At 43.4% G+C, this 21,743-nt stretch overlaps 1 protein-coding gene across 1 annotated transcript in view; it reads right to left on the reverse strand.

The window, feature by feature from the left end:
- The window catches only part of LOC117445636 (disintegrin and metalloproteinase domain-containing protein 10), a 54,356-nt gene that overhangs the window by 24,019 nt on the left and 8,594 nt on the right, over positions 1-21,743 (reverse strand). The window contains exons 5-8 of the mRNA XM_034081405.2: positions 16,447-16,532; positions 15,554-15,676; positions 9,525-9,617; positions 6,848-7,016 (exon numbers count right to left, since the gene is read on the reverse strand). Of these exons, the coding sequence (XP_033937296.2) occupies positions 6,848-7,016; positions 9,525-9,617; positions 15,554-15,676; positions 16,447-16,532 (471 nt within the window). The remainder of the gene's footprint in view (positions 1-6,847; positions 7,017-9,524; positions 9,618-15,553; positions 15,677-16,446; positions 16,533-21,743) is intronic.

Consider the following 21,743-nt stretch of genomic DNA (forward strand, 5'->3'; position numbering starts at 1 on the left):
CTGATGTTCAGGTGTATATCAGTATGTAGTGTCTCTACTTTAAAGAGTCCTCTCCTGCTGATGTTCAGGTGTATATCAGTATGTAGTGTCTCTACTTTAAAGAGTCCTCTCCTGCTGGTGTTCAGGTGTATATCAGTATGTAGTGTCTCTACTTTAAAGAGTCCTCTCCTGCTGATGTTCAGGTGTATATCAGTATGTAGTGTCTCTACTTTAAAGAGTCCTCTCCTGCTGATGTTCAGGTGTATATCAGTATGTAGTGTCTCTACTTTAAAGAGTCCTCTCCTGCTGATGTTCAGGTGTATATCAGTATGTAGTGTCTCTACTTTAAAGAGTCCTCTCCTGCTGGTGTTCAGGTGTATATCAGTATGTAGTGTCTCTACTTTAAAGAGTCCTCTCCTGCTGATGTTCAGGTGTATATCAGTATGTAGTGTCTCTACTTTAAAGAGTCCTCTCCTGCTGATGTTCAGGTGTATATCAGTATGTAGTGTCTCCACATGTCTCCATGCTTTAATGTTCAAAAAGCTCTTTATTTTTCTCATACTGTCTGTGCTGCAGCACCTCTTTTCACCCTCTGTCTGAAACCAGAGCCCAGTCTGCTCTGATTGGTTAGCTGGCCGGCTCTGTTGTGATTGGTCAACCTCTTAGAGATGTCCCGCCCCTTAGCCTAGCACGTACAATGTGTTAGCCAATAGAAGCACAAGTGTTACAAAGTGATGTCACTATGTTACGAAGGTAAACAAAGGAGGCTAATGGAGGTGTTTCAGGCAGGGGGGGGACTTTGGGATTTTAGCCTTTGCAGACCATTTACATTTACAAAAACCTAAAACACACTACAGGAAAGGAAACATCCCACGAGCAGAAAAGCGCCTCTTTATAGGAAAACCTAGAGGAATTGACTTCATTAACTGTGCTCTTAACAGCTTAAAGTATAAAGTACCAATATCCCTCTTTTATGTTGGGGGAGAAAAAAAAAAAAAATTACCCACACAAGCAAACAAAGACAGTGTGGGAGTGGTCGCCCTCCTCTGGGGCGCGGCTCTAAGCTAAATTCTCTGAAAAGGGAGGGAAGAAGGATAAAAGAGAAGTGGGAAGGTCTTCCTTCACTGACCCGTCACGTCTGTCTCACACTGGGATGTCTGGTTTTGTTGCTGGGGGGGGGGGGGGGGGGGGCGTCTCTCCCCATGCTGGCCCTGGCCCTATTATAATGCTGATTATAACATGTTATAATGATGCTAGTGATACTGTTATTATATATCTGCATTTATTTGTTTGCAGCTGCCGGCCTATTTTGTTTAGGGTGCATTCACACCAGCCTTTTAGTGCGCGTTAACACCTGCCTTGTATAGTCCGGTTGAATCAAACCCTGGTGCGTTTAGCCGCGTGGTGCGGTTCGTTTGGGTCGGTGTGAACGCAGTCCGAGACCCCTGAAGTGAACTAAACAACCGGACTCTGGTCCGCTAAAATAGGTGGTCTCGGAGCGCTTGCTTGCGAACTCTGGAGCGGTTCATTGTTGGTGTGAACGCAGTCCGCACCAAAACATAGGAAGCGCAGTATTTACGTGCCACAGGAACGCGGATGTCTTCAAAATCTTTAGCGAAAGATTCTTTCAAGACATCCGCGGTTGTTTAGTTAAAGAGTGAAGCAGAATGAAGTGTTGGACAGTGTCGTGTAAAGTAACAATTCTCCGTCAGCTACATAAAAGTAAGAACACCTGTCGCCGGGGAAACGCCCTCCTGACTGCAGAACGTCTCTCATTGTATGTGTTATAATGTTTTTTAACGGACGTTGTCTGATTATATAATCATATGCGCGGGCCGCTAGTGTCTGTTGATCTCCAGACTAACAGCTGCATGAGAATAACCTGCTGAAAGTGCCGATGCTCCATGGCGGAGGCTCCGGTAGAAATTGCCGGGATTTGCGTTTTTACCCCCTTAATGTCTGCCCAATGGCTGAACAGCATTTCCGTGCACATGACTTGTGTTTAAAGTTTATAGTCCGTTTGAGTTTTGCCCGTGTGAACATATATATACATATTATATACATACAGACTATGGTGCGCACCAGAGTGTGAATGCACCCTAAAGATAGAGGTTTAATAATGAGAGGCCTTTTTTTATTTGTATTATATATTATATTTGCATCACGTGAGACAGAATAAACAAATTGTCCTTTTTTCTATGAATTGCATCTGGCCTTCTTTTTTTTCGACAAACTTCTTTTTCTTTGACAAGAGTCACTTATAGAATATTAACTAAGTGTTACATCATTTAGTTTATCATTGTATCTGCTTAATGTTATACTCTGTATGTCTGTCCATTACCTTAAGTTACAGTCTCTTTGTATCTTATCGTGTTATTTCCTCCCCAAAAAGAGCAAAGACCTCCTCAGTCATGTTACTCAAGCTTTCTGGATGTGTAGCCCCCCCCCCTGCATTCCCAGCTTTTGACCTAAAATGGCCTCCCTGGCCCATTCAAGCAGCCGGGTTTCCTAGAAAGAGTTTAGTTTGGAAACCACTGTGTTCTTTTGGCAGCCCGAGCAGGGAGGGGCTGTGATTCTACCCCCCCCCCCTTTCGTCTTCGCCACAGAAAGGACCCGTAATGAAAGACTCCTATTATTAGCTCGCTGGAAAAGCACACGGCCGAGAAACAAGTGTATCACTTGCAGAATAATACACACACCATCAGGAAGGAAACACACACTTAGACGCACACACACACAGTAACTCACACTTCCAAGAGTATTTGGTCTTGCAGTATCAATTAACATCAGAGGCACACACACACACACACACACACACACACACACACACACACACACACACACACACACACACACACACACACACACACACACACACACACACACACACACACACACACACACACACACACACACACACACACACACACACACACACACACACACACACACACACACACACACACACAATCTCTCTCTCTTTCACACGGTTTAAAATGAAAACACAAACAATAGTAAAGGGGCAGTCTTTCCTTGGATACACAGGCAGGGGGAGACCCAGTGTCCTAATAATGCCTTAACAACAACAACAGACACAGCGGGACATTTGACCGCCAATAACTCCGTCTACAATTCTCAGAAAAGTACAGTGGCTGTGCTCTGGAGTTACTGTAAGGTACTGTACATAATGTATCCGCGTCTAATGACTTTCCATCACTGCGCTCTTTGTCTCCAGAGTTCATTGACCTGCCTGAATACGATATTTCACTATGTTGTGAGACCAACTTGGCCTTTTCCTTGTGTGAAAACAATAGATTGTGTGGATTTTACCACAGGTTATATTCAACATTTCTTTATGGTTTTGCTCTGATTTATATCGGTTATTATACAACTTCAATCGCTCTCATCTTTGATGTTAAAGGGGCCCTATTCGGCTTTTTGGGGGTTTCCTGTATTGTGTTGTTATAAATGTTTTGGTGCAAAGGCTAAAAAAGAGGGAGTTTTTCTACCAGAATCCACTCGGAAACGTTGTGGCTTTCTCCGTGGCCAATGATACACTCTTTCACAACATTTCGTGGAAATTCGACAGTTTTTTTTCCTGTACTCCTGTTGACAAACAACATTCATAACATACTTGATGGACGTAATAATCACTGACAAAACTATCAAGAGTTGCAATATCTGTGTTTTTGGTGCAAGGATTGTGACGGTTTGCTTAAATCAAAACTCATAGCCTACTGGTTGAACAATGCAATGACAATAAGTTTCACGAGATGTATTATTGTCAGAGCCATAGACTGAGGTATTTTAAGAGAAGCGACTGGGAGACGCCATATTTTCGAAGTTTCAAATGTATACACTGCCTGGATTATTATAACAGAGTTATTATTATACAACCACAATCTCCCAAAAAACGAGTCTGCCTTTCAAATATCTATTATACGTTTATATATTAATGTAGTCTCTCATGGGCAGAACAGTGAAAAGTTAACGACGTGCATTAAATATCAACATTTTAATGATATGTATGTATAGCCTATTAGAACTACCGTACTTTTCGGACTATAAACCGCGACTTTTTCCCCCATTGTTTTTGTACAGCTAACGGCCACTAGGGAACCTCCTAAATCTATGGATTTTACAGGTAAAATTAACCACCTTTAACTCTATGGGCTCTAGGACCGGTCCGCGCCCGCCACCTTTAAGCGGCGGGCGCTGGAGGCCGGAAAAGAGTGAGACAGGTCGCGCGCCAAAGTAAAAGTGGAACCGAGAGACAGAACGAGAGCAAGACAGGTCACGTGTGTACATGTGTGTGTGTGCATGTTTGTGTCTACTGTACATGTGTGTGTGTGCATGGTGCACCCTGCTGTAGCAGAACTGACATTAAGGTCTTTGAGTTTAAGGTCACATGGTTAATGGGACTTCGATTTTCCAACACTGGAAACAAACTGGTGGAGACACTCAGGGTTGAGCTTATCTGTTTCTGGAAGTCAAACATTATCCACGTTAATTACTCCGAGACAGCATGACACTGGACATTTCCAACTGTGTGTGTGTGTGTGTGTGTGTGTGTGTGTGTGTGTGTGTGTGTGTGTGTGTGTGTGTGTGTGTGTGTGCAGCATGCGAGTTGTCACTATGGAGATGTGGAATGCAGTCAGTAATCCTCACTAAGGTCTGGGAGAGTGTGTGTGTGTTGTGTGATATTGTGGGGGTCTGCTCTCACGCCTCTCAGTTCAGCCAATCAAGAGCTGCGTCTGGGTAACGTCTGGGTAATAGACAATATAGACAAAAAGGAAGATCCTCCTTCAACACCAACACCAACATGCATGTCTTAAAACATGCTAAACACACAGTGTGTGTGTCAGCAGAGCTCAGAGACATGTTTTTATAGTTAAACTTTTGTAAATGTGTGAATTAAGGTCAACCAACCATTCCCTGATACAATCAATATAAGTTGATTTACTTTTGTTTGTTAAAAGTTCTTATTTGACATCAACACACATTTTAAAGCAGCTTCTGTGCATTTGTAAGAACATGTCAGCTATTAATTGATGTCAGACCTAGGGTTGGCAACATATTTTAGTTATTATATTGGTTAAATAACTATTTACATCCCAGCATCTGCCAGCCCGCACACAGGATTGTAATGAAGGAATTCCCTCATGTTTCCTTTTGGTTCCTGGAACCAAAACACTGCTTGGATAAAAGGCCTGAAATAAAAGCTGTTTAATTCTCCGTGTGCCACATCATCATCTGATCCAGGAAGAACCAAGGGAGGCTAACATTCACTCTACCATGAACTCAAGCTAAGTGCATCCCAAACACATTTTGCAAAAAGAAATGTCAGTTAACTTTAATGGCGTTTGATATTTTGCTGCACGTCTTGTTTTTATTATGTCCTGCCGCTGGATTCAAGCTGTTTCGACACAACAGGTCAGTGGTGTAGGACGCGGGGGATCGCCGTCCCCCCACTTATTTGGAGCCCCCACTTTTTTGAAGCATGATTTTTTTTTAAAAGTCTAACGGTACGTCCACACAGCAGCTTCAGAAGCAACTTCCACCGCTTCTCTGCCCATTGACTTTGAATGGTGATGACGTCACTTTGCCTCGCTTTTCGCCGAACTGCATTGTGGGGGAGCGAAGCGAAGATTTCCAGGATGTCCAGGATCTCCAGGATTCAAAAGTTGAGCAATGTTCAACTTTTGAAGCTGAGCTGGAAGCGCCAGCCAATCAAACACGTTTATGCAAATCTGACAGTAGAAGCGCTAGCCAATCAAACCGCGTGTAAGCAGAGAGAACCAGACCGCAGTTCATTTCCTCATATTCCAAACGAGAAATTACGGTAGCAAATCACCCGGTTCTTTACGACCAGAACTATTAACGGGATACAAACCGGAGGAACCAGGCATGGAGGGAGGTGGCAGAGACAGTGGGTGGAACTGGTAGGTTTTCGCCTGTTTGGGGAGTTTATATATATATATATTGCTCGCATAAAATCGCTGGGGTTTTTTGCTTTGTATGTCGGGGGCGGGAGATTCACGTGATTGGTTGTTGGTCGCATTGCTCGCAAAAAATCCCCAAGCTGTCAGACACGCCCAGCTCCAAGATGTTCAAGATTTTTGAAAAGCTGCTGTGTGGACGTACCGTCAATCTAAGCATTTATGCAATTTAGGCCTATACATTGTTTATGTGCCGGTGTGTCCATGGTTTTGAGTCTGTGCGCGTGCTTTTTGCAGTACAGTAACTAAAGTAGGACTAAGTAGGCCTACCGGTAGTTTCTGTAGACCTGCTGTCTGCCCGTTTTGTGAGTGCACTCAGCACTTGCGGCATTGTTTGGGATGACTAGACCCGCGTCCCACAAATTGAGACTATGTCCCGCATTTGAGTGACAGTCGCGCAGAAAGTTCGGTTCGCTGACGTCCGGCACCGTCCTTTATTATTTTAAACGGCATCATGTAAGTAAGTTGCCCCCCCCCCCCCCCCCGTTGACAGTTCAGTTCACGAGCGTCGACATTGCGTCCCCCCAGTAAGAAAATCCCCACTACACCACTGCAACAGATCATATCACTCTCCCTGATCTGGAAACTGTGAGTGTTGAAAGTGACCTCTGGTTTTGGGTTCTATCAAAAGTGAAAAAGCTCCACCTTGATATATAAACAGAGTTTCCTGCATAGATTCACACGGAGAGGCAGAACTATATCTGTTTCACATTCCTCTTCAGCCTGGCATGTGTTCTCAACATAAACGTTCAAAAGTCTCCCTGCTGTCAGAAGGCGTAGTATTTCCTACAAGTACAGTCGCCGCCCTTTTGCTTGTGTCAGAGCGTTTGGCTGTGATTGGCATGCACATGTGTCTCAGTGAGCCTCACCCGCTTTGCCCTCCCAGGCGAGCCCCAGCACGCCGCTGTAGTCTCTGTTGGTGAGCAGGTAGGACAGACAGTAGTTGCCCCAGTTGTTCTCAGAGTACAGACTCAGCAGCTTCTCAGGCCCGATGAACTGATGGTTCATGGGGTCGTTTTGATCCTCCTCCGCCATCATCTGGAGAGAGACAGGCGCACACAGATCTGGAAATGAGCTTACATGGCCTTCGGGCAGGGTATCACTTTCAAATGAGCGATACTCGTACCAACAACCGATGTTTCTTAGATCCTGGCACAAAAAGGATATACTACAGGTATTGCTGGATAGTGGTGGAAGGTACATTTACTCAAGTAGTGTCCTTAAGGTATTTTTACTTACTTAAATATCTACTTTATAAATCTACTCTCATAGAATTCAGAGGAAAATGTTGACTTTTGACTCGACTTCAGCTCGAGTTATTATGTATTGATTCAGATGAATAATTATAATCAGCAAATAGTTCAAATTAATATTAAATCTGAAACATCACGTCATGTGTGTTCATTTGGCCAGGTTTTGTTGTTTTATTTTTAACTTCTCGTTTCAGGGGCCTCATTTATAAAGGGATATACGCTCCAAAAATGGCGTACGCCAGTTTCTACGCAATGTTTGCGATTTATAAAATACTAACTTGACGGGAAAACGTGCGGTCCTCCACGCAAACTCTAACCCATGCGTACGCACTATAAGCACAACAACGGGAGAGACGAGAAACTGCGACCCCGTTGGCAGAAGGAAGAATGGAGAGAAATGTGTGGAAATAAAACCATAAACAAAATGTTACCTCTCATTTATCATATGAAGAATTCACTTTCAAACATTGATTAAAGCCAATCTTACAACGATTAAACAAACGCCTGTTTGAGACTCCTCAGTCACAGAAAAACATAACTTGGAGAAATAAATAAATACGGATATGTTATTTAAAACCACCTCGAATATGTTGTGTTAATGTTATGAAATGTTTTCTCATACATGATGCGGTTTTGCATTTCTATAGGTTGTACGAGCATGGTTTTATATACTACCATGTTTAATCGTGTTTTATGCCGTTTGCTAAGACTTGATAAGTCGCTCATAAAACACAGGAGGTATGGAAGCTAAGAACACCATATGTGGTAAATTGTACAGCTAATATAACAACACATTAGTTGTATATAACTGGTGGATATAGAGTTGCTGCGGGGGGGGGGGGGGGGCGGGGTTGAGACGCACAGGCTGCAGTGGAGACGCTGCGCACAGCTGATCGACAGCTGGGACACAAACCACCAAAGACGAAAACATAATTCAGATCCAGTCGCCATGACTCCACTCCGGAGGGATTCCACGATCATTTCTTACAGTCTCTCATAGGGGGGGGGGGGTCTCCTGTCCCCGGTACAAACACACCGCCTGAGGAAGGCTATGTGTATTGTTTTTGTCATGAACCTTTTTCGGACCACTTATTTATTTATGTTGGTGACGATTCGACCTCCGTGCTGCTACTCTGGTTCAAACGGCATCCACCAAACAATATGATTTATCTCCACCTGCCCAAAATAACCAGAATCTGACTCTGTGTGAGAAGTCTTTTTTAGCTGTTCTGTCGTCATTTCCTGCGATCTTCTTCATGCAGTCAGTCAGAATGAATTAATGGGCGTTTCTTTGACTATATAGGCAAATATGGGCGTTACGTGAAGTCCGCAAAAGCTGCACCGCATTTCGAGTCGATTGTGATTTATAAAGGGAAACCGGCGTAGGAAGTGCTGTACGCACTTTCCTCGCCGGTACGCAATGTTTGGTGAATCGTAAAATGTCGGAAAATTTCTGTACCTATTTTTTGGATTTCTACGACGTAAGCAACCTCCCCACGTGAATCCTACGCACGGCGTTATAAATGAGGCCCCAGAGCCTTTTTAACTTCCTGTCATTGTGTGTTTTCCCACCAGTGTGATTGTCAGCCCCCCCCCCCTTGATTGTGGCCACCTGTGTCCCATTACCTCTTGTATACATAGTCCTCGTGTCTCTTTGTCTTGCGCCTGTTCGTCTCGCTTCAAGTGCAGAAATGAGAGCCAGCCTTTTGATGCCAACAACCTTTGAGTCAAGTTCATTTAGGCTTAAGGCTTTGCATTTAGCCTTTGCCATGCTTTGCCTCTGAACGAGGGATTTTGTTGTTGTACTTTGTTTTTTGAACTTTGTCTCAAGTGGTTGCATTTGAGTCACGTACGTTGCTAACAAAATCATTAATTTACAAGTTAACCTGCAATATATAGAAAATACAGCTCCCCCTCTACCTGCTGCAAATACTTTTCCGAGTACTTTGTCCGCCACTGCGTTCATAAGTTTGATCAGACTTTGTACATTGATTATTTCCTACAAACTATTACACGCTCCTCTCCATAACCCGCTATAACATGTTGTCTTTGTCTTTTTAAATCATGTTGAAGTGAGAGCCTCTTACCCTTACTTTCTCACTGGTCAAAGAAGACACATAAGCACCAATTGAGACTTTAATATAATTATCTCGAGGCCATGACACATTGTGAAATAAGAATTAATTTGGTTGAAACCCAGATGACTGGTGTTATGGAGTTAAAGCAGACGAGCATTCGAAGTGCGTCATGGATGTGGCTCAATGCTGTGGTTGTTTGAGTGCAGAGGTCTTACTTTGAGGGATTTCACTTTGAAGTTGATCAGCTTGACTCCATCAAAGTCCACCTTGTCGTAGATGTCGTTCACAACACGGATGTAGGACGACACCTGAGAAAAACATGTATTTAAGTGAGAAAACGGTTCATAAGAGCTTTGTGTGTCAGGTTTCATGGACTCAACAAAACACGAGTAAATACAAATATCATATGTTCCTTAAATTGACAGCACACCTGCAGCATTAAGAAAAAGGGCACGGCAAAGATATCGAACCTTAGCATACTGACACAAACAGCCACCAATTGTGTGACATTTCTGACCAAGATGTAATGAGAGTCTAAATTAATTTGCTTGCAAGCGCATCTGCGGGGCTGTGCATGTGCTTTAGATGAAAAACCTGACTCTGAAAACACTCCCACAGTGTTGTATATTAAGTACAGTACATTCAAACATCGCCAGCAAAGTTTTAATTTTGATCCATACATCTGTAAAGTGAGGCAGGGTGACTGTTCCCATGTGAGGGTCTGAGTCTGAACATCAGGACAGGAACATCGAGTCGGTCCCTCTGAGGTTTAACCTAAACTTCAATATTGACAGCTTGCACACAGGACACACAGGTCAGCGATGAGTGTGTGTGTGTGTGTGTGTGTGTGTGTTGTAAAAGTAAACAGCACAGTGACCGATGCTCCCCTGCCCACCACCCCCGAGTGGATCACAGACTTGTCTTAAAGGTGGAAAGACTCTGAGGACGGACAGCAGGTGAAAGGCTAGTGTGAATAATAGTCAGCTCAGGACAGACTTACTTACTGACCGCACTTTGATCACACAGAGATTTAATATTAAAAAAGCACATATAGTGAAATGGTCCCGATCTGAACCTGGATCGGATGCGAATGAGATCACATAAAACATCCCCAAGGTCTTATCAACTTTTGAATGTCATAATATTGGTTTTAATTTAGAGGAAGTCCTACAGTAGGTTGCGTTCCAATAGTCCATTTAGCTTAGGAACCTTCCTGACGGAGTGAAATGACCCGGAAGTCCCTCAGTGGCAGCCATGATAAGTGCTGTTCCAATTCTCTAAATGAAAGGAAAGGAGGTTTCAAGCTTCCTTTATAACCTCCTTTAGCTTAGGAACCACTGGACCTCCCTAACCGAAAGGAGAGGAGAAAGTGCTGCCCCACAATGCATTGCGGCCGCAGCATTTGCCATCACACAACAGTCAACAAACGATTATGACGGAGAAATGATATCATGAAAGTTACGGTGCTTATTAAGCATTTTAAAACGTATGGTAAGTTGCCAAAGTGCTTTGTTCTGAACGTTCATCAGTATTATAATCAAAGAGAGAAATATGAACGTTAGTTTTTACTGAAATGATCAAATAAAGTCGACATTTCAGTCTTTACTGAGCTGTGTGGGGTTTGTTCAACTTTAAAAGATGTTTGAATGGTGATATACACAGTGATAGATGTTAAGGACTAACGTTTATAATAAATACATCTGTATTGATTTTAAGATCTTTAGTTCATACAATCATACGTATTGGGATCATTGGTATTAATGTGGACTGGAGGGAGAGGGTGACGAGCATACGTTTCACTTTCCTTTTTTATTTCAATTCCAACTTTGGTCATGAAGAATATGTTTCTCTGTTTTCCACGTTCATAAAGCAAAGTCCGCTGGCGCATCATAAACACGTCGGATAGTGAAAGTGCAGTCGGATTCTCTGAAGTACTGCAGTCTCTTCTCCTAAGTCCTTTTGAATTCTCCTATCCACTATCCCTTAACCCCGTGACGTTTCACTCAGAGGTCAAGGAATCGGAGATAGGGTTAGAATTTAGGAGCTGATTTTTGGATTATCGGAACGCAACCCGAGTGTGTGGCCAACCTCAATATTAGGATCTCATGTGACCTCTGAGAAACTCTTTGTTCAGACACACACACACACACACACACACACACACACACACACACACACACACACACACACACACACACACACACACACACACACACACACACACACACACACACACACACACACACACACACACACACACACACACACACACACACACACACACACACACACACACACACACACCACACACACACACACACACACACACACACACACACACACACACACAAATCACTGTTATCTTTCCTATGTCACTGAGGCAAAGCAGGCGCGCCGGCGGCGAGAGCAGCTCTTGACCTGAATGTCGCGGTGAGTTCACCGCAGGTCAGCCGACATCAGCTCAGACAGGAAATCAAACATTCCTCCTCAAACAACTTCACATTTACTAATTCAGTTCCACATGTGCTGAAAGGGAGAATACATCAAACTAATGATTTTCTCTCCAAGGCCCCTCCTCAGTGACATTTTGCAGCACTGATGAGGTCAAAGGTCAAGAGCGCAGGACAAGGGGTTAAAAATGTTTGACATTGAGGATGATAGCCACCAAATAATTCACGGAGTTCATTCATTTCAGAGGTGGCAAGTTATAAAGTACATTCTTTCAAGTACTTTATATTTAAAGAGGACCTTTTATGCTTTTTGTGCTTCTCCCTCTCCTATAGTGTGTTTCCTCTCTCACATGAGTTTTGATGTCATACTGAAGGTACATACTGGATCTGCTGGGAAGAACACGAGGTGACGGGTCCTGCGTATTTAACCTTGAGTACTGCCGGCTATCCACCAGGCCTTTAAACCTGGCAGAGCCTTGTTTTTCCCAACGTGCCCCTGTGTACCTCCCCGGCAGCTGTGTGAGACCCTGGCATGTGGCGCCTCATTCAGCCTCAACAGCTCGGCCCTTTATTTAGTATTGTTGAATCTGTCACTGGTAAATAATGCACTACCTCAAAACAAGATGTGGTCGTTAGAAACGAAACCGGACAAAAAAAGCTCCGGTCATGATCAAAATGTTGGCATTCCTCCAAAACTCTCCTTTAATCAGAGATAACATTTCTCTCGAACATTCGATAATGCCGTCTCTCAGATTACAGAAGGTCAGTTCAGGTAAATAAAGGAGAATTCACCATTAAAACGTTATTAATGAAATGGTCAATGTCCTTCTCTTGCACACTGTTTCGTAATACGACAAGATAGGACGGATCTAGTGCCAAATGACGTGATACGCATATATTGTTCCCGCGTTTCTATCAAGATAAGACTGAACAACTGGGAATGCATCAGGTGAACTTTGATTGCAGCGCCGTGTACAGGACACCATATTCAGAGACAGGTTTAGGCTCGCTCAGTTCGGCGGAGGAAGTCCGGTTGATGTTCCAGAAAAGCTCTGCAGTACATCGTGTCCTCTGGAACATCAGGCAGCTCAGGGATCAGCAGCATCCAACGTGCTTCATGTTCTAGCTGGCACGAGCCTTTCCTTTGTTTGGATAACATAAGGGCGCAGAGCCTGCACTTTAAACCTCGGTCACCTCTATCTATATTTGAGTCTTTTTTAGGTGTCTTGACCCCCTGACTTCCGCCAGAAGCGCTGATACTGAGCTAAAGATTAACCCATGGTTAGACAAACATTCTGTGTGTCATGTGAAACATCATTCTTGTCTCCGTGAAAAGATACTCAAAAACGCAAACCTTCGTGAAAGGTCATTTCATTCGTGGGTCCGACCCATGATTTTGTCCAACTCAAATCTAAATGCAGGGCTCTTCCTCGATTGATTTCCCCACTAACTTCTGTAAATAGTGGCATCACTGTAACACTCGCGCTCCTATTGGATAGCAATACAACACATTGTATGTGATATGCGAAGGGACGCGATTTGGTGGTTGACCAATCACAACAGAGCCGGCCAGCAAACCAATCGGAGCAGACTGGGCTCTGGTTTCAGACAGAGGGTGAAAAGAGGTATTAAAGCACGGAGACATGTCACAGTAGAGACACAACATACTGATATACACCTGAACATCAGCAGGAGAGGACTCTTTAAAGTAGAGACACTACCTACTGATATACACCTGAACATCAGCAGGAGAGGACTCTTTAAAGTAGAGACACCACATACTGATATACACCTGATCATCAGCAGGAGAGGACTCTTTAAAGTAGAGACAAGTATACTGATATACACCTGAACATCAGCAGGAGAGGACTCTTTAAAGTAGAGACACTACATACTGATATACACCTGAACATCAGCAGGAGAGGACTCTTTAAAGTAGAGATACTACACACTGATATACACCTGAACATCAGCAGGAGAGGACTCTTTAAAGTAGAGACACTACATACTGATATACACCTGATCATCAGCAGGAGAGGACTCTTTAAAGTAGAGACAAGTATACTGATATACACCTGAACATCAGCAGGAGAGGACTCTTTAAAGTAGAGACACTACATACTGATATACACCTGAACATCAGCAGGAGAGGACTCTTTAAAGTAGAGATACTACATACTGATATACACCTGAACATCAGCAGGAGAGGACTCTTTAAAGTAGAGGCACTACATACTGATATACACCTGAACATCAGGAGGACAAGACTCTTTAAAGTAGAGACACTAATGATATACACCTGAACATCAGCAGGAGAGGACTCTTTAAAGTAGAGACACTACATACTGATATACACCTGAACATCAGCAGGAGAGGACTCTTTAAAGTAGAGACACTACACACTGATATACACCTGAACATCAGCGGGAGAGGACTCTTTAAAGTAGAGACACTACATACTGATATACACCTGAACATCAGCAGGAGAGGACTCTTTAAAGTAGAGACACTAATGATATACACCTGGACATCAGCAGGAGAGGACTCTTTAAAGTAGAGACACTACATACTGATATACACCTGAACATCAGCAGGAGAGGACTCTTTAAAGTAGAGACACTACCTACTGATATACACCTGAACATCAGCAGGAGAGGACTCTTTAAAGTAGAGACACTACATACTGATATACACCTGAACATCAGTAGGAGAGGACTCTTTAAAGTAGAGACACTGCATACTGATATACACCTGAACATCAGCAGGAGAGGACTCTTTAAAGTAGAGACACTACATACTGATATACACCTGAACATCAGTAGGAGAGGACTCTTTAAAGTAGAGACACTACATACTGATATACACCTGAACATCAGTAGGAGAGGACTCTTTAAAGTAGAGACACTAATGATATACACCTGAACATCAGCAGGAGAGGACTCTTTAAAGTAGAGACACTACATACTGATATACACCTGAACATCAGCATGAGAGGACTCTTTAAAGTAGAGACACTACATACTGATATACACCTGAACATCAGCAGGAGAGGACTCTTTAAAGTAGAGACACTACATACTGATATACACCTGAACATCAGCAGGAGAGGACTCTTTAAAGTAGAGACACTACATACTGATATACACCTGAACATCAGCAGGAGAGGACTCTTTAAAGTAGAGACACTACATACTGATATACACCTGAACATCAGCAGGAGAGGACTCTTTAAAGTAGAGACACTACATACTGATATACACCTGGACATCAGCAGGAGAGGACTCTTTAAAGTAGAGACACTACATACTGAGATACACCTGAACATCAGCAGGAGAGGACTCTTTAAAGTAGAGACACTACATACTGATATACACCTGAACATCAGCAGGAGAGGACTCTTTAAAGTAGAGACACTACATACTGATATAAACCTGATCATCAGCAGGAGAGGACTCTTTAAAGTAGAAACACTACATACTGATATACACCTGAACATCAGCAGGAGAGGACTCTTTAAAGTAGAGACACAACATACTGATATACACCTGAACATCAGCAGAATATGTCCTCTTAGCACAAAGGCCCTGTCTTGCAATGTAAACCAAAGTGAAGCATGTGTGAAGATGCTAAAATGAATTGGCTTCTCTCTTGGCCCATGCGCAACCTTTAAATCAAGTTGTATAAATATTGGGCCGGTAGCATTTCTGTAATCCTGGTGACAAACAAACCACAACCGAAAACATGACCGTCTTCGAGAATGCAATGGTGTTTAAAGACAGTTGTGAAGAGTTCACCTGAGCCACGACAGCATCCACAGACTTGAACTTCTTGTAGTAAAGGTGATCTGCGTGAAGGTGCATCAGGCAGCTGGTCTTTGACTCATCCACGGTTCTCCTCGACCGGCTCACTGGCGCCTCCTGTAGGAGAAATGGCAGAAACACGAAAAAGGAAATAATTACACTTACTGTATACGCCAGAATTGAATCTAAATTCCCAGCATGCACTTGACCTTCCACTGAGATTTGGTTTAATATTAACCCTGATTTCGCAGGTCAAGAACCTGGCTTATGAAAATACGTGAAATGAGTCGCCACGTGTCCCAGTGGGAAAGGGAACGGAACGGACGCTGTACTGAAAGCAAACATCTGTTCAGACCATCTGATTACCAAACACTGGTATCTTCACTATGTTGTTCAAAATGGATCCATACGAATGTCCCGACGTCCATTGTTTACACCGTACCCTGGGAAAACCACCCAGTCGGTCAAAAGTCACGGATAAATGGAGTAGGGGGAAATCAGCTAAATAGACTTGGCAGATGTTTATTCTGTAATCAGCGCAAAGGTCATTGGGTTTGGAGGTAAAGAAGTTTAAGTCTGTGAAGATGCAGGTCGTCCTTCCTACATATGTTTTGTTTCTGCCATAGCACTGTGCTGGAAGTCAGATCAATGCTGAATGTCGCTCTTGGTGACTCGATAGGCTACATCAAAGTGGCCAAACAGATGACTACGCTCATTGACACGGTCAGCGATGGTTCCAAGTGAATCAGACACACTGTTCTGGGTTAGGAGTTAATTGGCTATAAATGGGTTTTTGCAGAGGAGGACTTCTTTATGGGAAGGACAGAAAAAGAAAGAAGAAGTGAGAGCGCGTCAGTGTTTGTGAGGTGATGTCTGAACCGTCATACCTCGTGGGTTCTGAGTCTCTGGGCGAGGACGTTCAGATGATCGGCTCCACAGAAACCATCAGCGTCCGTTCTCATGGAAGGAAGGACTGCACAAAACAAACAGAAACACTCAGACACACATTCAGGGTAAAGAGAAGATGTCTTACTCAGGGGTATCTTAGAGGGGTAGGGGAATGGGAGAATTTGGTTAGGGGTCTTGTCAAATATCTGGAACAAACTCCCAGGCCGTTGTGTCCTTGGGCAAGACACTTCACCCGGATTTGCTCCTGTGGGTATTGTCCACAGTACATGTATAATATCAATGTGTACTTGTAAAAGCGCCTCGATGACCTCGAGGCGTGAAGATGGACGGTGTGGCGCAGTGCGCTGTGCAATGATCATCAGATCAAGGGGTGAAACCCGCCGCTGCTGCGTCTGTAAAGCCGGTGTGTCCTTGGGCAAGACACTTCACCTGAACTTGCTCCTGTGGGTATTGTCCACAGTTTCTGACCATTGCATGTATGATATATGTGTAATGTGTATATATGTAAAGCGCTTTGAGTCATTGAAAAAGCGCTATAATAAATGTAAGGAATTATTATTATTATTAGGAACCTGCAGGTCCACTGCTGCTGGGTACCACCTTACATCGGCTCACTGACAGAGAGTCGCAAGTAGCTATTGCCTAAGATCCCAGGATGTGTTTTTATTACATGGACCAAGTGCTAGGACTGTTTTAGGCACTAAAGCTTTTATGTGCGCAGCTCCTCTAGCTTGGAACACTGCAAAACATATTGAAGATGAGCATTTTGGTTCCCCTGCATCATTTCAAAGCAGATTGATGAATTGATATTTGATACTCCTGGTACCTGTCTTTGTGAATACGTTTGTAAATTGCACCCCCTGTCATTATGTTGTATGTGTCCTTTTTGTTTTCTGTTACATGTGTAGCCAGTGTGCGGAAGGTATCCCTTGTAAAGAGATCGTTGATGTCAATGGGATTTTCACCTGGATAAATAAAGGCGACAAACAAAGTCTCACTACTTTTAAATCCAGGCTGAAGACTTTTCTTTTTGCTGCTACTTTTACATTACATTACATTTAGCTGACGCTTTTATCCAAAGCGACTTACAATAAGTGCATTCGACCAAGAAGATACACACTTGAAGAAAACAGAATCAGTACATCAGGTTTCTAAAACATTTCAAGTGTTTAATTTCAAGTGTTTAATTGAACTATTCACATCTCACAGTGGGTTAGGGTTAGGGTACTTGTATTCATGTACCTGTGTTATTCGTGTTTTATTATCTTAGCTTTTTCATGTTTCTAATGTGTTTTATGTTTTATTTGTTTTATATTTTCTTAAATTTTTGTAAAGCACTTTGAATTGCCTTGTGTTGAAAAGTGCAATATACATAAACTTTGCCTTTCCTTGCCTAACGCTTACTTGAGAGTTTTACGTTGAATTAGCTGATTTATATACAAACTCATATCACACACAGATGCAGGTGAAACCCACAGGAAAGCAAACACTGTCAATAGTAATTGTGTCCTTGAACATGTTCTGACTATCTATGACTAACTATGACTATGTTTCAATGACTCACTTTGATGTAGGCGCAAATTGACCCAAACGACGCCGTGTTCTCAAATAACTATAAATAATTACACAGATGTTAAACACAAGCTTTGCACTTTGGGTGCCCACTAATGTTCCTGTTTGTTGGAGCAAACGGGATGTGTTGAAACTAAATGTGCAGAAAGGATTATTGATTGGGGAAGGAAATGCAGATTGGAACAGAAACTATCTGTGTCAGGGGACGAGATGTTTCCTGGGGCATTGACGACAAGAAGCGTCTCGATGCTGGAGGGAAAGGTTGGACAATGCGCCAAAAAGGGTAAATTCCAGATAAGTATTCTCTCAAAGTTTTCTCTCAATGAAAACATCCCCCCCTCTGTCATGAACCTTGGAGTGACCTTCAGTAGCACTCTTAAATTCGTCAACAGGTCAGCACCGTAGTCAAATCCTGCTTTTTTAAAATAAGACTATTGGCCAAAACCAAGTCATGTTTATCTTTTAAAGACCTAGAAAGGGTTATTAACGCCTTTGTTACCTCGAGACTGGACTACTGCAACACTCTGTATGTGGGTATGGACCAGGCCTCAATTAGACGCCTGCAGCTAGTTCAGAACGCAGCTGCACGTCTTCTGACTGGCCACAAAAAGCATGACCACATCCCCCCAATTCTGGCCTCAGACTGGCTTCCAATTCGGTTCAGAATTGATTTTAAAATCCTTTTATTTCTTTGTCTAAATGGGCTGGCTCCGGCCTATACAGCCGAACTCCTCCATCGCTGCACCCCAGCCAGAGCCTTAAGGTCTGCTGACCAGCTGCTGCTGATAGGGCCCAAGACCAGGCCTTCGCAGCAGCTGGCCCCAGGCTCTGGAACACTCTGCCCCTCCACGTGAGGTCGGCCCAGACACACTTCTTCTCTCTGGCCTTCTAGTCAGAGCGGAGCACGACTCGGGACATTGTAAAGTGTTTTTATTACATGTAAAGCAGTTTGGCTCGACCAAAAATCGCTTTTAAATGTGCTATATAAATAAAACTTGATTTGATTTGAAATAAAACAAGATGTTTCAATCAGAGCATTTGTGGTTTATTCTGATGTTTCCAAATGTCTTTCTTGAGATTTCAAGGTCTCAAGTCTCATGTTTAAAGTGAAGTAAACGTGCTGGGTCATGTTTACTCAACAGGTGCACTGGTCACATGTATTGCTTTATGACCACAGTCACAGGGAAGATAAAAGGATTGTTTCCTGTCGGATAACGTTTACTACTTTCAGGATTAAAGATAGAAAAGTCAATGTTATTAATTCGATATCAACTTTTCTATGCAGAACGATCCTAATTTGTGACAAACTCAAAAGCAGAAAAATGCCAAAAATAAATGAACGACCTAAAAGGTATAGAAGCTTTTTCTCAGAGAACTTGAGTGAGGGGGAAGAGAGGTGCTGCAGCACAGGGAGACATGTCCCAGTAGAGACACTCCATACTGATATCCTGGAAATGAGTAATATCAGGGTATATGCAGGAATCCTGAAGTCAAATGGAATACCTTTCAAGACCTTTTTTAGGACCCCGCGGACACCCTGGATATAGGGCCCCTTGAATACAGTAACGGAGCGTCCACACTACAGCTTCAAAAAAAGCTTGGAGCTGGGCGTGTCTGGAGCTTGGGGATTTTATTCAAGCAACACGACCAACAACCAATCACATGAATCTCCCGCCCCCGACATACAAAGCAAAAACCCCCGGGGATTTTATGCGAGCAATATATATATAAACTCCCCAAACAGGCGAAAAAACCTACCAGTTTCACCCACTGTCTCTGCCACCTCCCTCCATGCTGGTTCCTCCGGTTTGTATCCCGGTAGGTGAAGAGGGTCTGGTCATACACAACCGGGTGATTTGCTACAGCGATAGTTAGTTTCTCCTCCAACTTTTTTTGAAATATAGAAATGAACGGCGGGATATCTCTCCCAGCTTAGACGCGGTTTGATTGGCTCCGGCTTGAGCTGTCAGATTTTCCGAAACGGGATTTGATTGGCTGGCGCTGGCTACTCCGGCGTCTCCGCGCAGTGTTGCAAATTCATTTAAATCGGCACCTCAGTGACCAGCATGCCAGACAGAAGCATTCTGATATTCTCAGCCACCTTTTTAAATAAAAACAGGTTCCACATTTGGAAATCAGTCGGTCCATCTGTGGCACAGCTGTGATAGCTGCTGGTTTGATTTCACTCACTGTGCTTTGCAACAGCCCTGGGATGTAATAATGTTTCGATTGCATTGCATTTGCATGTAATGGCCCTTCGTGTTGCGCTGGAACAACCACAACATTCCACAACAATGCAAGAGGGGCCCAGGGAGCTCATGGTCAGAGGCTGGGGGAGTATGCAGCACACACTCTTTGGTTATCGCCTGATTCTGGTGTACAACAATGAGACTAATTAAAGAAAATGCAACTATTACAGTTGCATTCATGTGAACAACAATAGGGCTTTGGATTAGATAATTTACAGTAGTCACGTGACTTTATAATCACTTTCACATGCCGCTTACAGTAATGTGAGAGTGACGGAATCAGGCAACGCTGTGCCAGTGAACTGCTGACCCAAAAGACCTTCAAGGGGGAATGCAACGTGTGTGTGTGTGTGTGTGTGTGTGTGTGTGTGTGCCTGTGAAACACTCACACCAGTATAGTAACCCCCTGGATCTGACTTGGACCTCCAGTGGGGGACAAGCAACACATGATCACACCATCCTGCAAAGGTCCTGCAGCCAATCACAACGCAGCATGTCATCCTATACAAGGCCTGCGTGGGGGTGGGGGTCTAAATGCTGGGCGTTGACCCATTAGAGGAATTAATACCAGACCTTTCTGCTTGCCCATGTTCTCATTCTCGAGGCCTCAGTTTCTGTCTTCTCCTTCTCAATCTCACTGAAGGTGATTCATGTTTCTCACCGGGGTTGCCAAATGTGCGAAAGATTATCAACTTTGCCAACTGAAGAGCAAAGACTCAAGCTCCTTTAGCTGCCAACCCCTCAGTGGAAGACTAGGCTGGAAGAGGAGGCATTTCAGTCCGGACTCACATTTCCCAGCAGTTGCAAAACACAAAGCCAGAGCCTCTTAAATATAAATCCAGCTCTGACTTTAACACTGTTCAAATATGTTTGAGCAACACACAATCCCAATCAACACTCATTTGATGGTCTATATCACGGTCTACTGTATATGTTCTACTTTTTAATCCTGCTTTAATTCTATTTTGAGATGTTTCAATTCTAGTATTGTTTATTTACTTTGATTTCTATTTATGTGGAATGCTTTGTTTTGTTTTTTTGTTTTGGATGGGATTGGATATACTTTATTAATCCCCGTGGGGAAATTGTTTCTCTCCTAGTGTTAGGAGCAGTGGGCTGCCATTTTGAATAGCGCCCGGGGAGCAGTGTGGGGAACGGTGCCTTGCTCAGGGACACCTCGGTAGCACTTGGTCTTGCCGGGACTTGAACTGGTGACCTTCCAGTTGCCAAGCCAATCGACTTCGCCACCACCGCCCACCGTTTTTATGTTTCTACAATGCAAAAATGTCTCTGGCATCAATAAAATACCTCTTATCTTATCCTTATCTTATCACAACATTATATTATTGCATCGGGGCTTTCTGCAGTTTGGTTTCTTGGGGGCGAGACATCACTTAAACGCTCAAATCAAGAGAAAATGTACAAAATCTGGGACCACCTACCCATGGGTACAA

The sequence above is a fragment of the Pseudochaenichthys georgianus genome, chromosome 4 (assembly GCF_902827115.2).
Source record: "Pseudochaenichthys georgianus chromosome 4, fPseGeo1.2, whole genome shotgun sequence".
NCBI lineage: Eukaryota > Metazoa > Chordata > Actinopteri > Perciformes > Channichthyidae > Pseudochaenichthys > Pseudochaenichthys georgianus.